General features: G+C 31.4%; 2 protein-coding genes across 9 annotated transcripts; both read right to left on the bottom strand.

Moving 5' to 3' along the window:
- Positions 1-58: 58 nt before the first annotated feature.
- On the bottom strand, positions 59-3,676 carry LOC127068562 (WW domain-binding protein 2). Of its 2 annotated transcripts, XM_051004856.1 has the most exons (6): positions 3,519-3,676; positions 2,794-3,128; positions 2,520-2,672; positions 2,209-2,397; positions 676-761; positions 59-554 (listed from the first exon to the last, which is right to left on the bottom strand). In XM_051004856.1, exons 1-6 carry the CDS (start codon positions 3,572-3,574, stop codon positions 507-509), a joined length of 867 nt encoding a protein of 288 aa, XP_050860813.1. In that variant the 5' UTR covers positions 3,575-3,676; the 3' UTR covers positions 59-506. The 2 variants fall into 2 exon arrangements, with proteins under 2 accessions (XP_050860813.1, XP_050860812.1); XM_051004855.1 differs by lacking the exons at positions 59-554; positions 676-761 and having other exon boundaries at positions 1,446-2,397.
- Positions 3,677-5,688: 2,012 nt separating this feature from the next.
- On the bottom strand, positions 5,689-15,017 carry LOC127068559 (beta-1,3-galactosyltransferase 5-like). 7 transcript variants are annotated; one of them, XM_051004851.1, is made up of 4 exons: positions 14,648-14,795; positions 14,387-14,433; positions 9,454-10,262; positions 5,689-9,342 (listed from the first exon to the last, which is right to left on the bottom strand). In XM_051004851.1, exons 3-4 carry the CDS (start codon positions 9,584-9,586, stop codon positions 8,240-8,242), a joined length of 1,236 nt encoding a protein of 411 aa, XP_050860808.1. In that variant the 5' UTR covers positions 9,587-10,262; positions 14,387-14,433; positions 14,648-14,795; the 3' UTR covers positions 5,689-8,239. The 7 variants fall into 7 exon arrangements, with proteins under 7 accessions (XP_050860808.1, XP_050860807.1, XP_050860809.1 ...); XM_051004850.1 differs by having other exon boundaries at positions 14,387-14,486; positions 14,648-14,686; XM_051004852.1 differs by having other exon boundaries at positions 14,327-14,433; positions 14,648-14,679.
- Between the last annotated feature and the right edge of the window lie 46 nt (positions 15,018-15,063).

Below are 15,063 nucleotides of genomic sequence, written 5' to 3'. Positions count from 1 at the left end.
TTTATGAAATTGAATAAAAATTTTATAAGAAAATTTTTTGTAAATGTGTAGCAATAAATTTTTTTAAGTTGAGTACATTAAGCTTTATTTAGCATATAAATTGGATCTAATAAAATACAACAATAAATTGTATGTTGTAGCAATTCACATATATATTATATCTATAACAAATAATAGTAAATATTTGTAGAACATTTTATACAACATAGTTAATACTATATGTACTACATCAAAAAATGTTGTCATCTTTACAACAAGCTTTCTTTGCTCTTTCTTATAAATCTGCAAATTTGGATAAATAATTATGATAGAAATGCTTCACAATGCTAGCATATATGCAAAAAAATATTATGCAGGTTATTTTTAGTGGAATGCATATGGCTTGTTTTTGTTTATATATAAGATGCAAATGTAACATATACAGTGCTACAAAAAAATAGCAGTAATACTGCCTTTTTAAAGAGTAATTTCCGGTCATTAATTCTTTTTTTCCAGGCAACATAATTTCACTGATCCTTTTTCTCTGTTGCTTGCTGAAAGCTTGGAGGGCTTTCCTGAATTTAATATAACATTAATCATTTTAAAAATGGCATATTTAAATAAAGTATACACACAAAATTATATATTCACAACTAATTTGTTAAAAAAATACATTAAACTATAAAAATTACTTACATAATACGCAGGTGGTGGAACATAAGCGCATTGAGGTCTATTGGGATCATAGTATGCACTCTGAGTAGCCTCTGCAGCTTTGGTATCTACAACAGGATGTAGTGTGATGTATTTTTATGTTGTATTATACTGGAGAAAGTATTAAGTAAAAAATTCAATACATACAATAGATATACAACGTGCCAAACTTTTTTTGATCTGACATTGTTCTATTTTATTAGAAATTCTATTTAATCCTGTAAATCTTTATAGATGATATAAATAGTCATGAAGGAAATAGTTAAAATATTATATATATATATACATATGTATATTACTAATTAATTTTTTTAAATGCTCACTTGTTCGTAATTTCATATATCACTAATAAACTGAAACACTGTTAAACTCTTTTCATAAATTAATTTTTAGTTTTACACTTTTTTTTTCAATTATTACAACAGAGTAATTGTTATTATGCTCATTATTAGATAATTTTTATGTCTATAATTACTCACTATACAAATTAGTATACAAAGTGATAAAAGTATAGTTAGTACATGTATATATTCATTTGCAAGATATCTATGATACTAGTGAGATAATAACTGAGCTCAGTGAAAGTTAATCTTGCAATGTGCCAGTCAAAGACTACTTATGCAACACCATTGCATAATATTAGAACTTTCAATTTTGGCAAGTAAGTCAACAGTGTAAAGCAATTTAAAATCATTTTAAATTTTAAATAAATTAAGATCTGTAATTGATAGGTTTTAAATAAAAACAGCATATAATGTTTTATTGACCTTTAATACCATGTTATATTAATTATATAACTTGTTTCTTAGAGTCATAACCTCTTAGAAACAACACATTGTTAACTACTACATTACAATGGTTAATATATATTTGTGCAAATATTTTAACATTTTTTAAAGAGAAATATAGTTTAACGCTAGAACTACCAAATCTGTCAAAATAATGACTTTCAAATTTTTTTTGTTATCAAAATCAGAATTATTAGAAAATTGTTAATTGAAAATTGTTTTTATTTATTATTGTAACATTAAATAAATTAAAAATAATAACTAATAAAGAGTATTCTTTTTTCGAGTACTCATCAAATTGACAAATATGGTAAAAATAGGTCAGTAGTTCTAGTGTTAATTTATGTAAAAAGTAAATGTAAGAATGTATATATTTATGTATAATATTTATATGTGTAACGATATAATACTTTAATAACTTTCTGCATAAAAATATGTTTTAAGATTTAAACTCTTCAAAAAGCATATAAATTGGAATTTTTTGTAATCCATAATCAAAGTCTAATTAAATAAGATAATTATTTTGAATAGTAATTATTACCTCCAGGATATGGTGTATATGGTGGACATTGTGTATATGGTGGATTTTGTGTATATGGTGGATTTTGTGTATATGGTGGACTTTGTATATATGGTGGGTTTTGTGTATATTGTGGATTTTGTGTATATGGTGGATTTTGTGTATATGGTGGACATTGTTGATACTCATTAAAATTTGGATACACACCTCCAAGAGGGTAACTGGGATTAGCCAATCCTGGTGCACCATTTGGTTGTGTTGGCACCCAATTTGATTGCTGATTGACACCACCCCATGCACCTTGTGGATGTTGTGGTGCTCCACTTGCATATCCTTGATAAGGAGAATTTATACCAGGATAAGGAGGAGGCATCTCAGTCATAAAAACACTATTTGCTGTAAATATAAAAGCACCAGTTAAATGTGTAGTTATATATGTCTCATTTTTTTTTTTTAGAAATGTAATAATATATAAGATTAAGTAATAATATAAAGAAAATATTCTATTGAAAATTCACCTGGTGGAGCATCAGGAAATACATTAACTGGTGGCATCCATCCATAATTTCTAGTTGCTGGAGCTAAATAAGCTACTGGTGGTGCTGCATACCAGCCTGATGTCGGTGGTGTATATGGCGGTGGAGCATCATGTTCAGGACCATTGCGTTGTGCTGTTAAAAACACAAATAAAAAATTGATGTGACTATGATGCAATGATATTATTATCTTTATAACAAAAAATTAGAATATATCAATATATATAATTGCATAATGTTGTATTATTAACCATACCCATTTCTGCTGCTCTTAACATGGCCTGACCAAATTCTATGGCACCTCCACTTTTAAAATATAATTTAAATTTGCATTCTCCTATCCAATTTCCATTAGGCTGAGCTCGACATTTCCCTCTGATACAATTAGCACCAAATATAGGCTGCTCTAATTCAACTTCACTTAGTGTAATAAATGGGAAACTAAAAGATTTCATTTCTTCATTTGGATTTTTAGCATTGAAGATCATTCTATGCGTTGTCAAGTATAATCTTCCACGTTTGGTACCAATAAATGCAGGTTGTTCTTGACCATGAAATTCCATGGAAACATTGTCGCAATATAATAAAATACTAAAAGAGTATAGAACAACAATATATTACAAATGTTTATATTAAAAAATATTTAATAATATTGCTTATATTTTTTGATATAAAGTTAAGTATAATAAAATTGGAGAAATAGTCAGCAAGACACGTCATACGCGAAATATATTGACATTGATAGCGAGGAATATAGCGTAGAATAATATTACAATTTTATTAAAGATTGTTTACGTAGTAATTTTATAAATTATCAACGATTTTATAATAATAGTTAGTTAGTTTCGAAAAAAATTGATTTTGATAGGCGAAGTGCAATACTACGACGTTATAGAAACGTTATTAGTCAATGCAATCGAACGAATTCTGTATATCCACGTATTTATGATATATTTTATTTAAATATTTTATTAAACTTACACTTCTCCAGCGTGAATAAGTACGCCTCCATTGGCGTGCGCTGTATTTAATGACATATTTACTTGAAATTATCACACAAAATGAATCCCTATTAATACGCAACGGTTACTTCTTGCCATCAGCTGATTCATAAGTGATAAGGATAGGTAACTGCGCAAGCGCATACTATCTCGAATATAATATTTGGACTACTTGATTTGAAACACCATTTATATTTTATTTTTTATGTAAAGTAAATATACGAATATGTTTTTATTTAGTCACACAATTGATCGAGTTAATTAGATTATTCAATGATATATAATGGTAACATTTAATTTTTACCATCATTAATTTTAATTTTATTTGACATTTCTTTGTATTCACATTTTCTTATAGCACAAATCGATTATGACAGAGAATTAAAAACTAATATAAATAATCAAAAATCCATTTCGTTTTTATTCTCTGCATTATCGACAATACTGTAAAACACAGATCATAGTTCTAAAATTTGAAAGGAGTTAAAATTGCATAGAAATCGTCGGTAATTCAGAAAGAAATCGTATCAACCGTACTCATGACGTAATTACTTAGGAAAACAAAAAAATGATACACAATAAGTCGCAATTAAAAATAAAACTCTAATAAAGCTAAAAATTTGTTCGTTATTAATACAAATATAATTCATTCAACTTTGTTCTTTAATTCTATTTTATTATCGTATTTCTTTTATTTTCAGGATATAGTTAGTGTCTATTTTGACTAACTTCAGAAAGACGTATTCGTTTACTCGTATATTAGTGGAAAAATTTAATAGAATAATCAAATATCATTATATCGAAAATTAGATAATTTTTTCCATAGTTACATCTTTTTCAATTACGATGCAGTACCATAATAATATAATATCGTGTACGAAGAACGTGATGCACACATCAATGAAATATTCATCGTTTATAAACCGAATAAGTATCATAATTATATATTTTATTATTGAATTTTTTTCATAAAACAATTACTTTAATTTAACTTACTTAAGTTTGAGAGAAATAGAAAGAGATAGAGATAAGAGTATTAAAAAAGAAGTGTGTATAGTAATGTTCGTAAGGCGTGAAATAGAGAAAGAGAGAGAGAGAGAGAGAGAGAGAGAGAGAGAGAGAGAGAGAGAGAGAGAGAGAGAGAGAGAGAGAGAAAGAGAGAGAGAGAAAGAGAGAGAGGGAAGAAAAGAATTTCAGAAGTAAGAAATGCTTTTGATCCATCCAATTTATCGTGATTTCACGCTTGACCTCCTCTCTTATTATCGACAAAAGCAATCGTCGTCGACGGTTGTCTTGCAATTTATCGTTACCGGTTGCATTGGTAAGAAAGGATGAACGACCGAACTGACATCGGTGCAAACATTAATTTCGACGAGTACACGCAGTATTTGCATTTAATTACGGACGTTTGCGTAAAAGAGTTTCGCCCTCAGTGAATTTGCTTGTTTCGCAACGAGAGTTTACTGGATCGTAATGATATACTTGGAAAAAGAAAAAGAAATCATAATCTTTGGAGACTAGTGGTAGAAAGGTGCTCAATGTATACTGCATATTGCGTGATTCTCTTTTGAAATATCATGGTATAATGATAATCGTTTATTTTTCTATTTAATATCTAGTAAATATGATCTCATTTTTATTTGTCAAAGCTTTAACACAAATATTCTCAGGAACGTATATAAAAATGTTAATATCCGAATTTTTATCATAGGAAATTTTATATTAGTGATTTTTCCAATCGATTTCGTAAAATCAATTTGATGGTTAGAAATTAGATATTGAATATTTATTATGATAAAAAATATATCTGAGATTTCATATAATATAGTATTAAATTAAAAGATGCAATAGAATTTCATAAAATCTCTTTATTATTTTCTCATTAAATGGAAAGACCAAATAAACTATCTTTCGAATTATGTTTTTATAACCTTATTGCAACTCGTTCATTATCTTACGATAAGATTTTTATACTTTCTTATACACACTATATTAATTCGTATTTTTTTTTATTTTTTATGCAAACAGGAAAACCTTTCCTTTTTAGTTCCGTCATAAGAATATATCAGTTGATTTTATCATTATCAATTCCACGTTGTACTGCATTTTACGTAAACGTGTGATATGATTGATCAATAAATAAAAAAAGGTTCTAAGAGAGTATAATAAATCATATTTTATTAATGATGAGCGTAAATAATTTATTATAATAAGCAATGAAGTTTCTTTTTTTCCTTTAATTTTTTTAACAAAAGTCACAGTGATCGAGCATGGTACATATACGTGTATCCGTATGTGTACCCGAGTATTTTATTTATAACGTAAATTGTTAACAAATACACACACATATTTTCTTTCGATGATAAATTATTCAATTCGATGCTGTGAAGTCATTGAAACTTAGTGTACATAATACAAAATTGAATTTGGATTTGTAAAATAAAATTAAAATATTCCATTAATTCGTTTAAAAAAGAAAACCAAATGAATAAATGCATTTACTCGAAGATTCAAATCAAGATCATTTAATTTTAAGTTAATGATATTATATCGTTATTAATTCGTATAAAAATAAAATGTAGATTTTTTCTTCATCTTTTAGATTAATTTAACGTTAATAGGAATGTAAAAAGATAAATTTCAATTTTGCGCGGTTTTTTTATTTCCTTCTCTCTCTCTCTCTCTTTCTCTTTCTCTCTTAGTCACGTGATTCTGCGCGACGTTGCACACATACATAGTCAAACCATCAGTTTCACATCTACAATACATAAGTACTTGTACTACTGTTAATAGATTTTCTTTTTATCGGAATATTTCAGTGCAATTCCAATATGTTCGGTGCGATTTTAAGTAAGTTTTCTCTTTCTTGTTTTTCTTCATATTTGATATTTTTCAAATTTATCGAAGATATTTATTTGAAATATTTCGAGGATATATATATATACACACACATATATATATACACACACACATACACAATTTTTTTTAATTTTTTTTTATTCGAAATTTACGTGCTTTTTATTTTTATACACTTTACGATTTTATTTTTATCATGGATTCTCTTGTAAAATAGGTTCGAAGTTTTTTTTATAAAATATCATTTATGATTATGTAAGACTTCAACTTAGATATTAGATATGAGTAGAAAACATCAAGTTTTTTAATTTTTTAATTTTTTAGTTTTGTTTTATTTAAAAAATTCGTATTACGCAAATACCTGCGCACATCGTGATTGTATTCGAAGGATTTTTATTCTTATTTTTATTCATTTTTTCTTTTTTTTTCTGTTTTCTTTTTCCTTTTCTTTCTGGAAGTTTCTATAGTCGTTTATAGAAACGATCATTTAGGATCGTTTATACCCTTTTGTTACGTACATTGGCGGTAAATGTAACGTTGAGAGTAAAATAACGTGTGCACCTAATTGATAATAATTACGTGCCATCATAAAATCTCGATTCGAAGCGAATGAAAATCGTGTCAAGGACACTATCGGATCTCTCAAGCGATTCTCATTTGCATCGAACAACGAAACCTTGACCCAAACTTTACAGGTTTGTTACCTTGTAATCATTATTACGATGATATTTACGATTTAATATATTTCTTGTGATAATAAAAGAAGGATAGAGAGACGGAAGAAACGAGAAAAAACAGTCATTTTAAATTCATAATCAAAGAATTTGAAAAATTCTTATTTCAACGTTAAGAAAATAATTTTCGTATACGATGATATAATTTTATTTTATCTTTTATATATGGCACTTGAAAAAAATAACACAGTTAAATGTCTACGTATACATGAACGGGGTGATACTAATTGAAAATTGTTAAAAAAAGTGACATGTGGAAGTTTTCTTTTACATGCATGCAGAGATATTATCTAGGCAATGACTAGATAATAATTCAGAGAAAAAATATGCATATTACAGATATACACACACACACACATATATATAATGTTCTGTAACGATTATATATGTGAATTATTAAATAAGAAGTTTATATACGACCAGTCCAAGTATAATACGATCTCTTCACTGTAATATATATTTACGAGCAACGTATATATGTATATAGGAAAATTATTGGTATGACAGTGGTGCTCAAATGACGATTTTTCTGATTGCTTGTAGTTTAAAATATTTTACTTATTGTTAGACAAATTGAGCATCACTGATATAAAAAATGGCATTAGAATATTTTGAAGTATGATTGATTAATATTCTTTTTTAATATTAAAACAGATATAGTAAGAATTGTGCGATATCAAATATATAATGCACTTAAATGTGAAAATCACTTCTTCTTTTTTGTTGCATCATAGACATTAGAAAGCTTTAAACTAAATAATAAAATATCAACAGTAAAGAAGAAGACGAATTTTATGACAATTAAAATCTATATCCTGCTGGAATATTATTTCATAATAAATACTAACTATGTGTAGAAACATAGACTCCTGTTCTTAAAATATAAAATCTTATTATTTATATACTTATAATAATTTAAATTACCTATGGACTGTACTATGTAGAGTATTTGTTCATTGAGGCCGTAAAGTAGAATAAAATATACACATATCGCAGACCACCAAAAAGTGGTAATTAATACATGAAATAGAATGAATCAAGTTAAATTTTGTGACAAAGAACCTGTCACTCAATTTCCAAATATTATGTGTACAGCTTCTATCTATTCTTATCACTTACATTTACTCTTACCATCAAGCAATTTCTTCCAGAGATCGAATTGTTCACTGTATTTAACCATGTGTATACTTATTCCATGTTGTATGTTACAGAGACTATAAGCTATCCGCTTGTTGAGGAACTCATTAGCTTGCACTCGTTTAATTCCTAGTTTATGTGCAACGATTCCAGTCATAAAAACATCTTCAAGTTTAAGATATGTTTGGTCCAAGGCAGCATCATACAATTTTCGCACTATGTCACTAGATAACAGATAAGCTGGACCTGTAGTAAAGTCTGGAAATACAGGTTGTTTAAATTGCATTTGTGAGACATAGTATTTGCTCTTCTTATTTCTAATGGGTTTCCATCTTCTGGCTAATCTGCCAAATATTACACTTTTGTCTTTTCCATGCCTATTTATAAATGCTAACAAACGTGGAACATTAATAAACATATCGTCATCTGTCTTTAGAACAAATTTCACCTTGGAACAATAACTATCTACCCACTCCAAAATGGAGATTGTTTTAAGAGTGAGATTTGAATAAGAATCTAAGAACTTTCCACGTATTATGTCACCATATATTCTTTGTTCTTGTTCAAGTACTTTTTCGACTTTAGAATCTAAAGTAGCACCTAACATGAAGAGTATACTAATATCTCTTCTTTGTCCAAAGTGTCCCCAAGTTTGTCTAATTGCTGTCCTTGCTTCCACATGTGTAGGTGCAGACATTATAATAATAACCAAGTCCATTTCTTTACCAAAATCTGGACATTTTTCTGGTATAGGTACTGTATGTCCAGCTTCGTATATGGCACGTGCATAATCATTAGAAACTACAGAAACACTTTTCCGCGTATTAACAATTATTTCTGTTTCCAATAAAGGTACTTCACTGCTTTGTTTCAGGTTGAGCGACGTGCTTATGGAAGACAAAGCTTGAGAACTAGACGACGTAGAAAGTGTAGTGATAATTGTTGCAGTGTTGCTTGCATTATGTTGAGAATAAGAATTCAATGTCAAAGTTTCATATGTCATATTTTTGGGCATGGATTGGATATCTATACTATGATTCGATTGATTTCGAAGTGCTTCCTGATAAACAATATGACCTGAAATAAATGAATCTATCAAGAAATCATCAAATGAAGGATTTAAAAAGGAATAATCTTCAATGAAATATCTCTTTAAGGTAAGCATAAAAAAATAAAAAGAATACTCACTGAAATTTCGAGCTGAACCAAACTGATGAATATCATAGAAGGTGGTACGATAGTAAGCATAAAAAGTCAGAACTATCAAGCCAAGAATAAGGCTCTGTAAAGGGCGATTACGAGGATGCAAGAATTGGTACATGACGAGTTGCGTCTTTTACAATAAGGGGCCTCGTACGATTGTCTAATTTCGTTCTATCGAATAACAACGGCGTACATACGTCGTTTATTATATATCGTTGTGATTGTCACGTTTCGTTAGAATCGTTAGTATGTTGTCGTGATTTTCCCGTCTGGTGACTGACAACTACTGGCAACTACTACTATACTCTTTTGAGAGTAGAAGCGAATGTACAGATATTCTCATACTGCAAGAAAACTTGAGATTCTACTCTCTCTCTCTCTCTCTCCCTCTCTCTCCCTCACTCTCTTTCCCTTTTACTTGCTTCTGCGTTATCCTTTCACTAGCTATCGTCGTTATGATTGTGTGTTACCGTCGTCCTGTAGAACTCCTTCGAGGCTAACTCGAAGCTTATCAAAATGAACAAAGTATAAACGTTCACCACCACCTTCCAAGACTTTTGCCGAGATTCATTTTTCTACTTTCAAACACATTATTTGACGGGCACCGACGTTCTTCTCTCTTCTTCTTTGGTCGAGCTAGCTGGCACCCAATGGGCCACCCATTCGCCACCCATTGATATATAGTAACACGCATCGACGTCGATCACGTTACTCGAAGCGATCTTGCGTCGATCCTTCCTCTTCCTTCCTTCTCTCCTCTCCTCTTTTCACTCCCCACTTCCTGTCGCTCTTTCCTGTTATAATATAGAGACGTTAGTTTTAAGCCTTATGCAGTGTTAAAAGGTTTTGACAGTTTGTTGCTATCTAAACGTTTTGACCTGGGTTCGCTCGATGAATCATCAGTAGGGCTGACGAGCGGACCCTACTACTTTAAACGTACGCAATATATACTCGTTATAGGGCAAACAGATCTTTAGAACCTATATGTATTGTAACGCTGCAACGTATAGTGCTTTCGAGGGAACGTGTGATTTTTATTAGAATCTGCGACGCCTAGCGGCAGACAGGACGAAGTCTGCATACCTACGAGGAGGGTGTTACTTTCGTCGTACCGTTAGTTCGGATATGGCGCGAGATTCGTCGGTACATAATTTTTATAAATCGAATTTCTCAAACTTACTAGGATAAATGTCATGGTTTTCATATCGTCAAGTTCTTTGAAAAAGATTTGAGATAATTTACCGATTAGTTTATTTTTGAGTTATTGATATTTGAAAGAAAGAACTGCTTATTATTATTCTCGAGCACGATCTTTTATTAGAATGCTAACTAAAGCAATGTTTCAAAATTTGAGTTAGAATAGAAACTATATCGGTTAGAGGTTTAGGTTGCGTAGGTTGAAATTCGTTATCACGATGGAACAGGATTTCCGATTGTAACTCATTAAAAAAGAAAAAAAGGAAGAATAAATTGGAAGTTCGATAAAGTATTGCCCTTCTTTTTTATTTATTTCGTTATTAAGCTAAGCTTATTTTCTTTATTAGAAAACGTATGATATGTATGTTCTACTAAACTAAAAATGGAATGGATATACTTTTATCGTTAATACTCGGCCGAGTTTTCACGATCAATCTCACCCACAATCAGAGAACTATACGCGAATAGTCTTCTAAAAATATCGCGAACGAATCTCTTTTCCGTTTGCATTAATAATTATATTAGTTTTTTTTCCTCAAACAGAACATCCAATTTTATAGCCAATGTATAAGTAATTTAGATGTTAACAGCGATGATAATGGAAGATTGATCAATCCTTTATATTATTATGAATTACTCGATATTTTTAGCGAGCTAGATTCATCAATATTTTACTTTATACAGAGAATAGATGTGTGTGTGTGTGTATTGAGTTATGTAGTTATGTAGGTATGTACTTGCAATAGAAGATACGAATAGACGTACATAGGTACGATCATTGATGCGTGAACGCTTTTTGAATGAGCATTGGAAACGAACGAAGCGCCATTTGCTCGATTACCATTCACAGAGACTGTACCATTGGATGATAGTTCAGCAAACATTATCTTTAGATATTTTCAGAGTATAAATATTTTTTTAAGAGAAAATTCACTTTTACTAATGTACTTCTAATAGATCCAAGAATTCTATAAGTTATTAAAATTTTCTTTCTTTTTTTTTTGTATTTTTAGGAAAACTATGACTTGATCCTTCCTCGAAGAAAATCTATGTTATTAAAAGTGTTTTGTGAAGAAAAGACAGGCTAGACTCTAGAACGATGAAATCTTCAGAGTCAAAGCTCTCTTTCGTATCGTAGTCGGACTGTAGTTATTACCAAGAGCAAGAGGTTGATCGATAACCTATTTCTCGGTGGTTGGCACAACGCCAGAATTCCTACTGAGTGCTGCTGACTCTTTGACATCACGACAAAATAACCTCGTCCTCGAGCTAGGTCATGAATGTTTTCAAAATTCGATGGAAAGTATGAGAAAGAGAGAGAAAGAGAGAGAGAGAGAGAGGGGGAGAGAGAGAGAGAGAGAGAGGGGGGATGCTACTATTGGTAAGAGTCCTTCACGAGGTATCACTACTGGACTAAAATGTTTTTTTCGTCTGAAGGTTAGATGAACAACAGAGAAATATTATTTCATAAATTTTGTTTATATTCTTTTACTATACTTTGTCCCTTCACTTATATGAAAGATGAAATTAAATTCTCGTCTCCTTTTTCTTTTTTCTATATATCATCTTTTTCCTTTGCAATGAACGGATCTTCTTCAACTTTTGTACAAAGCAAGCTTTCTATAATTTCAGCGAATAATGGACCCATGAGCTTTCCAATTTCAATGGTTCGAAGTAAATGCTTGACCTTGCTGAAATGGAGTAAAATTTATAGAAGCGTTATTGTCGAGCTAGCTTGCTAGCTAGCTAGCCAGTCAGTCGACTGGCCTTTGTGAATGCTCGTGAAAACGACGATGATATTACTACTGTTAATGGTACTGCATTAGCTATTTCGAGTAATATTATTTTCTATGTTAATATAAGCGTTCACGAGAGAAAGAAAGAGAAAGGGAATATTGCATTGTCTACAAATAAGGGCCTTCGATCGATTCTTCTCTTTTATTATTCACTTTTATTTCTTTTTATTTTTCTTGCGTTATAATAGAAGAATGCCGAGACGCTTAATAACGAGAAGAAGTTGTTAGCTTCACTACCACGTTACGATCCATCATCTCCAACGGATTGGCAGACCAGTCACCTAATGCCTGCTCTAAAGGTTCTCATTCAACAGCTCGGTCACCATGACCACCAGAGAGAGAGAGAGAGAGAGAGAGAGAGAGAGAGAGAGAGAGAGAGAGAGAGAGAGAGAGAGAGAGAGAGAGAGAGAGAGAGAGAGAGAGAGAGAGAGAGAGAGAGAGAGAAAGAGAGGAAAGAAGAGGACTCTTAACGTCGCGATGCGTTTAACACGAATTCGATCATCATGAGTACTAACATGAATGACCATTGACGAGTCTAGTGAATGATGGCAAATTCTCGTTATTAATTGAATCGATTACGTCAAATTGCAAAAATTCCTAGAGAACAATTAACGCAGAGACAATTCATTGCCGGTCGTTACCGTTCGATCGTCCATGTTTGCGTCATTCGGTAAAAAATCGCTGACATTGCGCTTTGATCGAGCATAGTTCTTCACATTCTTTTCTTCGAACCTTTGAAAATCTAGCCAGTCATACTCGTCCGTAGTGTACTTGACACCAAGTGCAGGATACTTGCCGTTGAACTTGATCGCTTGTTAGGATCAATGCCAATGATATAGTTAGTTTATCGCTTTTGTGATCGTGCATCTATCATCGTGATTGATCTATTAATCTCTATAAATCGAGTCATTTGATATCTACATGTGTGTGTGTGTGTATTTGAAAGATCATTCTCATTTTTTTGACAATGATAAATCCTTAAGATCATATTGCAAGCGAAATATGTTTGAAGTAATCACTGTTATTTCATAAAAATGAGATAGATATTTCAGATAGATATGAGATGGAAGTGTTCAAAGAAATTTGTCTATTAAAAAAAAACGTCATAAGAATGGACTTGATTTTTAGTAAGCGACACATTTCTTAACAAGTACCAACGGTAATGTGCTTTAATGACATTATATGGATCGTGGTCTGACCGTAAACGGTTATTACTACTTTAATCGTAATTTCTAATCGATTTATCATTCCACAGGCGTCATGGATTGATCATATGAATAAACGAGTCATTTATTTGGGCAACGAAGGAGAGAAGGAATGAGAAATGATAAGCTTACAAACCAATTCTATAGACATCCCTGTCCTTCGTCTTCTTTTATGTAAAATCAATATTCTCCGAAGTTCCTTTAACATCAATGTACGTAAGTACTTGATGCTCCGAATCAGAAAAGAAAAAGAACGATCGATAAACGTTGTCTCATGAGTATTGTAACGCAACACATATCAAGCGTTACTAATCCAGATTAGAAACGGTAGCTCGGATTAAAGACTTTTGTCTTTTTTTCGTTTTTTTTTTCGAGTTAGAAACTAACTCAAAGGTAACAATAATTCCATTCTGTCTGTTTAATTTCTAAATATTGATTTAAAATGAATTACCATATTTCTAAATTCTATCAATTTGTAGCTTGATCCGATAAGATTTACGATCGTGAAAGGATTTAATAAGATCGACGAATCAACAACGAGCTTATTTCGAAAGTATCGTCACGTAAGCATGTTAAATTCTTTTTTTCTGTTTCTTTTCTTTTCTCTTCCTATCTAATTCTTACCATCGTTCAACGGCAAGCCTTTAAAGACGTACTTACGATGATCTTAGAAGTCTACCGCCGGCGAAAGTTCCACGTATACGTTCGACACGTACTTACTAGTCGCATGAAAATGACACTGTCAAGCCCAACGACTCGGAGATCCACTTGACCCAAAATGCCGGAAGAAGCAGAAGCAGAAGAAGAAGAAGAAGAAAAACTAGAAGAAGTAGAAGAAGAACAAGAAGGAGGAGGTTGGCCTAAAGCAAAAGTACGGTCGATTCTTTTACATCTGCTTTGGTACTCGCGTACGTGTCTATGCGAAAGACTCGACCTACCAAAGGACGGACAAAAAGGATTTAAGGGGGATGTATCCCTTACCCGGTAATCCTTAAATCCTTTAGCCTGACTCTGTCCTTCTCTGACTTTTTCTTTCTCAATTTCTATCTCCTTTCCATCTTCATTAATATTCTTTCTCTTTTTTTCTCATTTTCTTCATATTTTTCTTATCCCTTCCATTTCTTTTTTCTTTCTCTCTCTCTTTCTCTCTTTCTTTTTCTCTCCTCCTTTTTCTCTTTTTATCTTCTATATAATATCATACGTACATAAAGAACGATCTAAGAAAGTGCTAAGAGAAGTCCTACGGATATCTGCGTACAGTTTAGAACGCTCAGCTGCTACAACGACGACCGCGCAGCCGATCGATGGCCCAGTAGCACTTGTATCTCCCCACTTCTAACTTCGTCGTGCGTTTCTACGTCCTTCCCTTCACTCTTCATCTACCTTCTGTGTTCACC

The sequence above is a fragment of the Vespula vulgaris genome, chromosome 13 (genome assembly GCF_905475345.1).
Source record: "Vespula vulgaris chromosome 13, iyVesVulg1.1, whole genome shotgun sequence".
NCBI classification, from domain to species: Eukaryota; Metazoa; Arthropoda; class Insecta; order Hymenoptera; family Vespidae; genus Vespula; species Vespula vulgaris.
This window is presented reverse-complemented; position numbering and strand designations above follow the sequence as displayed.

What these genes read in the sequence shown, in the direction of transcription:
- LOC127068562 (XM_051004855.1), bottom strand. Translation starts at nt 3,574, where the DNA reads ATGTCATTAAATACAGCGCACGCCAATGGAGGCGTACTTATTCACGCT. An exon ending in GTTAAGAGCAGCAGAAATGG is followed by an intron (nt 2,673 to 2,793) that starts GTATGGTTAATA and finishes TGTTTTTAACAG; the next exon opens with CACAACGCAATGGTCCTGAA. An exon ending in ATTTCCTGATGCTCCACCAG is followed by an intron (nt 2,398 to 2,519) that starts GTGAATTTTCAA and finishes TTATATTTACAG; the next exon opens with CAAATAGTGTTTTTATGACT.
- LOC127068559 (XM_051004853.1), bottom strand. Translation starts at nt 9,586, where the DNA reads ATGTACCAATTCTTGCATCCTCGTAATCGCCCTTTACAGAGCCTTATT. An exon ending in TGGTTCAGCTCGAAATTTCA is followed by an intron (nt 9,343 to 9,453) that starts GTGAGTATTCTT and finishes CATTTATTTCAG; the next exon opens with GTCATATTGTTTATCAGGAA.